This window comes from Phocoena sinus, chromosome 11 (assembly GCF_008692025.1).
Source record: "Phocoena sinus isolate mPhoSin1 chromosome 11, mPhoSin1.pri, whole genome shotgun sequence".
Lineage (NCBI taxonomy): Eukaryota > Metazoa > Chordata > Mammalia > Artiodactyla > Phocoenidae > Phocoena > Phocoena sinus.
Window position 1 is genome coordinate 30,780,303 of NC_045773.1, and position 9,290 is coordinate 30,789,592.

General features: G+C 40.5%; 1 protein-coding gene across 3 annotated transcripts in view; it reads left to right on the plus strand.

Moving 5' to 3' along the window:
- CFAP20DC (CFAP20 domain containing) overlaps positions 1–8,962 on the plus strand; it is a 265,217-nt gene extending 256,255 nt beyond the window's left edge. For 2 of the 3 annotated variants that reach the window (XM_032650317.1, XM_032650319.1), the window contains one exon: positions 8,239–8,962. In XM_032650317.1, the coding sequence (XP_032506208.1) occupies positions 8,239–8,405 (167 nt within the window). In that variant the 3' untranslated portion in view covers positions 8,406–8,962. The remainder of the gene's footprint in view (positions 1–8,238) is intronic. The other variant, XM_032650318.1, reaches the window with a different exon arrangement.
- The last annotated feature ends 328 nt before the right edge of the window (positions 8,963–9,290 follow it).

Consider the following 9,290-nt stretch of genomic DNA (forward strand, 5'->3'; position numbering starts at 1 on the left):
CTAGAAAACTTGCCCCAGCCCATACGAAAGTAAATGCATGCATTATACCTGGCCCTAGAGTCCCTTCTTTATTCAGTACAAATTTGTGTCACAGCCCCAGTTTCTACTAGGCCAGAATGTCTCAAGTGTATGAATTCCATCTTGAAATGAACAGCCCGGCTCCCAGCAGAGCCAAGCAGCCAGCAGGAACAGCATTGTACTCCGCACCATTCGACTGAATGGAGAAACGGGCAGCTCTCAGCTGGGCCATGATACATTTGCCAAATATCAGTTACCATGGGCACGGGTACCCTTAACACCTACGAAAAATGTGTTTTTCTGGAGACCGTGTGAAATGTAAAAATGGGAAGTTAAGATTTCAGAACTTACTCAAGAAAACTACCAAATTGACCTTTTGAAAATGAACCAGACTTTGCTCGAAGAATAGTTGTCAATTTGTTTTTGACATTTGTTTCTTTACAGCTATGACCCTTAAATTATTCGTGCTTACCAGCTCCAAAATGGAATAATAATGCTTCTCTCTTCAGGCCTGTAAACCTTTTTTTGCAGGTTGCATGGATTTTGAGTGAGAAAGACATTCAGAAGGGCTTTTGGAGTTGCCAGAGTCTCATAAAAATAACATTCTCATACCTTTTGTACAGCAAAGCCACAGAAAATATTCCTTTATGAACATTAATTAATCTCCCACGAGACATAAATAGGCAGCGGATGCTTATTTTATAGGTTTAATATCCAAATTACTATTCAAGAATTTACGGAAATCTCATGACGCCTCACAGCTAACCAGAGAGAGGGAATCTGGCCGCCTGTCCTGGGTCCAACAGAGGAATCCTTTCATAGTCCTGTTTCCCGCCGTGCAATTATTTGACATAATACCCTGAGTCTAAAAGCAGTCTTCCAAAATCTGTTTTATTAGTTATCGCACCAGACATTGTGCTTCATTGAACAACCGTGGTACCCACAGTGCTTAACATGGAGCCTAGGACATTGTAAACGCTGCATAAATATTTACTGAGTAGAATGAGTGAGTGAATCTTCTGCCCATGGGAAACAGAAGGATGATTTGGTCTACTTTTTGGATCTTCCCTGTATCTTGAAGATTTATTCAAAATGCAAAGGAGAACTTCCCCTAAAAAAGCAATATTGACGATCAAAGTAATAATAGAAGCCAGCATTAATAAAGCACATGCTGTGTGCCCAGCGCTGTGTCGAGTTTTCCTGTGCATTACCTCTCAGTGACTTCTCCTAACACTTATTGGCATAGGGCTGTGCTGTGTCGCCACTGTATGGGTGAGGTTAAGGTCACAGCCTGGGTCACAGCCCCACTGATTGTGGAGCAGAACACTGACCGAGGCCTGTCGCACTGGACTGTCCGCACCCTTAAGCCCCACACTGATAAAACCACAGAATTCCCATTTAGGTCAATAAGAACTACACAGATGAAATGTCCAGTGCAGTGATTTTAATTGAGGTAGTTTTCTTTCTTGAGCCTTTCTGGATAAAATAGTACTCTCTTTAGAATTCTCCTTAGACCCATAGAGCCCCCGCCTCAACTCTCAGCTTGTGAAATGATTTGTTAGCATTTTCAGGCATACCTTTGTGATATTGCACGTTCTGTTCCAGACCACTGCAATAAAACAAATATCGCAATAAAATGAGTCTGGTTTCCCAGGGCATATAAAAGTTGTATTTACACTACACTGTTGTCTATGAAGTGTCCAATAGCGTTACATCTTTTAAAAAGTGCATACCTTAATTTAAAAATACTTTATTGCTAAAAAATGCATCATCTGAGGGCTTCCCTGGTGGCGCAGTGGTTGAGAGTCCGCCTGCCGATGCAGGGGACACGGGTTCGTGCCCCGGTCCGAGAGGATCCCACATGCCACGGAGCGGCTGGGCCCATGAGCCATGGCCGCTGAGCCTGCGCGTCCGGAGCCTGTGCTCCACAGCGGGAGAGGCCACAGCAGTGAGAGGCCCGCGTACCACAAAAAAAAAAAAAAAAAAGCATCATCTGAGCCTTCAGCAGGTTGTCGTAGTAACATCAAAGATCACTGATCAAAGATCATCATAACAAATATAATAATGCAGAAGTTTGAAATATTTTGAGAATTACCAAAATGTGACAGAGACACAAAGTGAGCAAAAGCTGTTGGAAAAATGGTGCCGTTGGACTTGCTCACCTTAGGGTTGCCACAAACCTTCGATTTGTAAAAAGCAGAATAAATCAAAGTGCAAAAAAACAAGTTATACCTGTATGACATTCTTGAATCCAGATTCCTTCCGCTTCCCCTATGAGGCAAGTAGTTGCCTTTTGGTCTCTGATTAACCTTGGGGCAAGGAAGTATTTTCTTATGCAGCTTTCAGAGTCCGTGGGGTGTCTGCATAGAAGTGGTTAAGAGGGGGGGCAGTCAGCCCTCTCACTATATAAAGAAATGCCTTCTTTTCAGGCATACTGGAAGTGAACCCTCTAGTAGAGAAGTAAACACACTGATGGGTGTCTGAGGCTCTCTCCTATTCCAGAACCACCCGCCACCTACTTATTCCCCAAATGTACAACAGAGGGGCCTTGGCCCAGGATGTGGTCCTAGATTCCATTGCTGGAATTGGGATACATTTCCCCCTGGCTGCAGCGTTGCCACCTTGCCTGAAATCAGGCCCTGGAGATCCTATAGGCTTTGTAGCTTCAGAGCTCAATAGTCTGACTAGGGACCTTCCTTCATGTGCAACAAAAAGCATTCAGAGTGGTAATTCACATATTTACAAGTGCACATATATGTCTTGTGAGGTATTCCCCAGCTTTGCTGCAATATAATTGACATATAACATTATGTTAATTTAAGGTGTACAACGTGATGATTTGATATACAAGCGCACATTTGAATCACATTTGTAAGTAGAGACTAGCTGGAAAGAATGAAATTGCAAGAATTCCTAACTAATCATCCAAATTCTTCAATGTGTTGTTTTAAGTGGCATTTTCCAAGTAAAATATAGCCACGAGATTTTACAAAAGGAGTGATGTACTTATTTCCCAAATGAAACCTGAGCTATAATCTTGGCATATCATTTGCCTTCCAAAAAACAATATAGCTTTCTAATAGAAGAAAGTACCTTTTCATCCTTTTTATTCCATTATTGGTCATTTATCTTTCTTCCATTTGAGGGCACATATTTGCTGAGAAACAAATCTCAACAGTTCACGTTCTCCAGTTTTAGTGCAAGTTAATTTTGCCCTACCGTGGTATAAGTTGGTGGAAGAGTTTGCAAGCACCTGGTGCTCAGCAGAATCTTATCTAAAATGTCATCTTTATTGACCTGAAGGCTGACTGTTCCCAGTGGTGATCTGTCACCACTGAATTGTTTGAACAATAGTGTATTAGTATGCGCATAAAGATACAGTCCATCAGTTTTCAAGATCTATAAGAGAGAAAATGCATTCACTTGTAAAAAAAAAAAAAACAAAACTCCAGATGGCAGCGTCAGAAAATCGAAAATCGACTACAGTGTCTTGATTCAGAGACTTTAAATCTGATAAACTGGTGCCACATCATTTATTTTCAAGCTTGAAGACTGAGCTTGTGCATATAGGTTTTCTATTATCTACAGTTAAAATGCATTAAATATAGATAATTAAGCATTTATATTAATTGACTCAAAAGGTGAACTGGAGGAATTATCTGCTCACACTGATCTAACCAAGGGGAGGGCAGGTAATATTGCTGTGTTTGGTCTGACTCCGTTGGGTTTTCTTCTGTTATTGCCGTTAACCAGTTTCAAAGTGGATGAAGCTGAAAGTTTGTAAATAGATTATTATCTGCAAGGCAATTTTATTTCACTAGAAATGGCTTTATTATGTGAAGAAGAGTAAAAATGTAATTTGGACCCCTGTCCCGCTGCTCTTCGTCTGGTAGCAGAGAATGGTTTTATTTGTTAATTTGTCCTTTTAGAGTTTCTGTAGCCAGTCTTTAAATAGAGCAATTTAGCATTTGGGAGAAAAACGAACTCTTCACTATCCAAGAATATAATTGAAAATTACCCCATACCCATGCACAATAATTACCTTTCAAAACATTTCCCATTGCTTGACATCACAGTGGTAATTGCTTAACAATATTATAATTTCATTACGTAGAGATTACAGTGGCAAAATGATGTAAGTTGGAGGCTTTGAAAATTAAGTTATAATGAAAACAAAACCATCTGTGCAAGTTTAAAGCACTTATTTCAATATAAAGTTATCATAATATCACCCAATTTTTGTATGAATGTCATTGTTGGTAGAGTTCTAAAATTCACCCATTTAAAGCTTTAGTACTAAAACCCACAAAACCTGCGTTAGTCCCATGGTTATAATGCATGAAGTTCCAGTTCTACAACGATATGTATTGGAACAAATACATTTCTATAGCAGTTATTGCTTCAGTTTGCATGCATTATGTAGCCAGACCTCTACTAATGAATTGGATGCACCTTGATCCCTTTGCAGTTGGATGATAAAGACCCATGGCCCATTACAACGGTTATTTTCATTTTGAAAGGCTCCTGACTAGTTGTAAAAATGTATCGAGTTTTCTAATTTAATAACGCCAGCTTAAAAGTTTATCTTTTTGGAAAGTACAAGCACAGAATGCACTAAACAATTATACAGCATATAACTCTTATGTGCCAGAGGTCAGAATTTCCCCCAATGTGTTGATACAGTAAAAACAAGACATTGGATGGCAGATCTTTGAGAAAATTCGACTTATATTTATTTACCTCAGTAATACGTGGTTTTAATATCACACCTGATGGAAAAAATTAGTGTTACTTTTTTGAAAAATACATGATTTTTGATATAAGAACTTTTTATTTAAAGATGAATTAATTATAATATCCTGTATAAAATTAGTAGGGGACTTTGTGTTTCATTCAAACCTTTTTTTTAGTAGTAAAAAATCAAACAGATATAGTTTTGGGGTAGGGAGTGAGGTATAAATGAACATATCCCTCTCGTGTCTAACTCAGATATCTTACATTTTCCATAATGATTATAACATTTGCTGAGTACTCACTGTGTGTGTGCTGAGTGTTATCTTATTTAGTTCTCATAGGTACTATAACAGGTACTATTACTATCCTTACTTTACATATGAGGAAACTGAGGCTGAGTAGTGAATTTTCTCAATGTCCCACAGCTGTGAAATGGCAGAAATGGGATTTGGACCCAGATCTATCTGACTTCATTGTCTAAATGTCATTCTGCCTGTCTCTGTGAAGTCTTTTCTTTATATTTAAGCTTTATCAGTGCTGTTCTGAGTTACTAAAAAAGCTGTAGCCTATAGTTAAGGATTTATTATATTGTTATTATTCTTAACAGTAATAGTAGTGATTATTTATTGAACAACTACCATGTGCTCTGTGCTATGCATATTACCCAGTGTCCAGCTTAGTCCACAAAGCCCTATGAAATAAGGTTATTCCCATTTTAAAAACGAGCAAACGAAGGTTCAGTGAGGTAAAATAATCTGTAACCAGCCTAAGGGCATGCAGGTGGTGAGCAGCGGCGCTCCCATCCATCCCCAGGTTTGTTGGATTCTAGAACCCGGGGTGCTCTTAGCCACTCCCAGTTTAACTCCTCATTAATCTTTAGTAGCTGTTTTTGTTTCATGTGTGTATGTCACATGTACAACTAGGCTGTCTCATCCATAACCAGACCGCTCAGTCACGTAGCAAGCACACAGTGGTTACTTATTGATCACCTGATTTTGTTCCGTTCTCTGAAGTAGCCCCAATATGAAAGTGTTGATGGATTGAATATCTGAAAGTAAAGGACATGCACACTGTCCTTTGATGTGCAGAAGTGGCCCAGGGGATCATCTTCAATATGAAACAGCCACTTGAAAAGCATTCCCACCCTCTCCTACTTAGAGGAGGAGGGTGGAGGCAAGGCCCTAGGGACCACTCTTAAGGTAACAATAGAAAATAAAGGAAAGGCAGGCTGCCTTCTCTGGGTTCCTGTTCTTAATCAGAAACTGTGCAAGGTGCTCAGGTCAGCTACCACTATCAATGTGGCCGTTAGCTGTAAGTCCTGACATATTTCAAGGATGCAAGAAGCCACTGCAGCCAAGAGTCACAAAAACTCATCAGAGGCACCATAGGGGTCATTGGATCTGGCCCCCTGTCCTACACAGGGTTCATCTACAAAATCTCATACAAATGATTGCCCCAGTCCCCGCTTCACCCTCCCTAGAGTCCACGTTCCATTTCCTGGTCAGCTCCAGTGTCTAGAAAATTTTTCCTTGTGCTGAGCCAAAATCTGGCTCCTTGTAACTTTCACCCATTGATCCTGTTGCTTTCTCTTAGAGCCCCACAGCATCGTCTTAGTTTCCCATTCATTTGCCACCCTTTATATACGTGAAGCCAGAAGGGCTGTTGTCACTTCCATCAAGCTTTCCCTTTTCTGGAGTTAATAAGCTCAGTTCCTTTGGGCCTGTTGAGCTAGTTGCCTCTGCCCCTCCCACAAGGACTGTCTCATCTTTGTCAGTGGTTTTGGAAATATGAAAAATCAAAGTTCTTTTGTTTCCAAAACTGATGTCTTTACACTTTTTTACTTTCCATATTTAAATCCCCATAATGTAATAGCTTCCAATTGAATGTGTTACACCAGTATTGTGTTAACAATAAGATCGAGTAGGTATGGTCAAAAGAACACTGAACTGGGAATCTGGAAACCCAAGTTCATCCCTGACTCTGCCTCTGACTCACCAAGTGACCTCAGATGAGCTGCTTAACTTTGCAGACCCTGTTTCCCTCATCCATAAAACAGGCACGATAATTCCTGCCTCTTTCACAGGATCATAACAGTCAAATGAGCTACTGCATGAGAAAGTGATTTCTAAACCATCGGGGGTTGTACTATTTGAGATGTTACTAAGCAAGGCAGATGAAATCATTCTTCTGTTAAACCCCACTTTTTAAGAACTGCTGGCATTGCGTGCAACTCACCAGAGAGTCTACTGATTGCTTGTTTCCCCCAGATCACTGCAAACTCCTTGAAAACAGGGCCTCTCTCTTATATCTTCATATCCCCAACACCTGGCTTGGTGCCTGGGGCAGGGAAGGATCACGTTAAATGTTTTGGGGTGGTTAGAAGAAGGATGGGCAGAGGACTGGCTATGGTACAGTTTCAAAACCCCACTCCACCATTTTGTCACCACTCCCTTGGCCTTAACTCCAGTTTGTCACTGTCCTGATGGTGTCCATGCACCAGCTTAATCTGATTTTGGCTGGGTAAGGTGAGGTCCCACCACCACCACCACTACCACCGCCTTCCCTTCCTCTGGGCAGTGACGCTTAAGATCCCAGCTTTGTTTCACAATCATTGATTCACCCTTTCAAAAAGTACTCAGTATTTACTGAGCCTCTGTTCTGTGTCAGCCCTGCCCATGCCCACCATCCAAGGCCCTCCAGAACTGACCCTGGTGAGCTTGTAGCCCAAAGGTTTGGTTTTCTTTGGTCCTTAGTAGCCTGTGCTAAGGAAGAGAGACAAGTGTTGTCTTAATCATCTGCTCCTCCCTGAGCCTGCTCTGGTCCTCTCCAGCTGAGGGAGGTCTTGCCCTCCCAGCCTCCAAGCCTATTACATGGATTTTGAGTACTCAGAAGGCGCTCGCTTGCTAGTGCTAGTGATGGCATCAAGTACATAAGTACTGAGCACAACACTGGGCACACACAAGGTGGTCAGGAAATATCTTAGTAAAGCTTTTTTTTTTTTTCATTCCATGCCGTTTGTTGAAAACCAACCAAACCTTGCTAACTTTGCTGATTACTTAGGCAGTAGGTGTTCTCTTCATCCAAACCATCTAAATAGCTGTCACAAGAAAAACAAAATCAAGCCATGTTCATTTTCCCAGCAAATTTGACAGATCTTGCTACCACTAATAAAATTACAGATCACCTGACATTGTTTTCCATTTGTGTTCTATGCTTTGAGTATCATATTTCTAAACATTATTTTAATTCATGTTTATTTGGTAGTCTTTTTAGGTTGTATGAATGGGGATTGAGCTCTTTATTAATTTGCACTGTTTGGCATTTGTGCAGCTCTGGCCCATGAAAAAGTCTAGAGCTGTGATAATCAAATTTTGAATCCTGTTCAAGTATCCCTAATCCTCATAACTCTTTAGTCCTTTGGCCCTCTTCCTTAATCCTTTCTTCTCCCTGCCAGTTCTCCACGTTCGTTTTTCTTGTGCTTTATAGCGAATCTGGCCCCTGTGATCACCGTTTCTTCTCCGTCTTACACTGCAAGTAGAGCGTTATCACATCTGCAGCGCTCCTCCATTCCAGCACTGACATCCTGCCCGCATAAGGACAGTCTCCCAGGAAAGATGATTCCTGCTTCCTTGCCCTTCTCTGTTGCAGTTTAAGAATTACGGGCCAGGCCAACAGCTAACATGACGGTGGTTCCCCTTCCCACAGGTGGAGAAGACCTGAGTGTGGAAGAGGACGAGGAAGTGCTGACTCTGCTGTATGACCCATGTCTGAACTGTTACTTTGATCCCCAGACTGGGAAATACTACGAGTTGGTGTAATGCCTCCTTCCAGGGCAAAGAATGGCCACCCTCAGCGGAGCAGGATAGCAGTTCTGACTGGCATCACAATGCATGTGTTGGCCAGGCCCATGGAATCAACAGTAACTAAGAGAAATGAAGTTAGTTTGTACATAGTGTTGAATGTTAAGACTACCTATATTCTTTTTGTAGATGGGTGTGAGTTTTTGGAACTGTGAAGGAATTAATACAGAGATAAGATTTTAGAACTTTGAATTGGTTCTTATTTGTTGGTTCTCATCCTACATACAATTTTGTTTATTTCATAGAATTGTATGTAAATGAATTAAGAGTTATTAATGCAAATTTTTTGCAGTGTTAATCTGTAAATGATGGCTTGATATACAGAAAATGTATTCTTGTTTAAAAGATATCTGGGTACCTTTTATTTTATTACCTATTTGTATTAAAAATAAAGTATGATGGTCAGAAGAATACCTTTTAAACTGATTCTTTTTATTTACCCTACTTTCTTTACCAGAATATTCCTAGATGGTATTTACCTTTCCTTAGATTATTAGAAAAAGGATTAACTGTGAAGTAGTCAGACTTTATGACCATATTTTATCGGTACCGACCTTGCTATTTCCATTTCATTGTAGTTCATCCAGAGTTTGCCAAAGGCCACAACATTGTTAATAACTGAAGCTGCTTAGCTCTGTGCTTTTTTTTTAAATTTTTTACCAATTATCTCTGAATTCT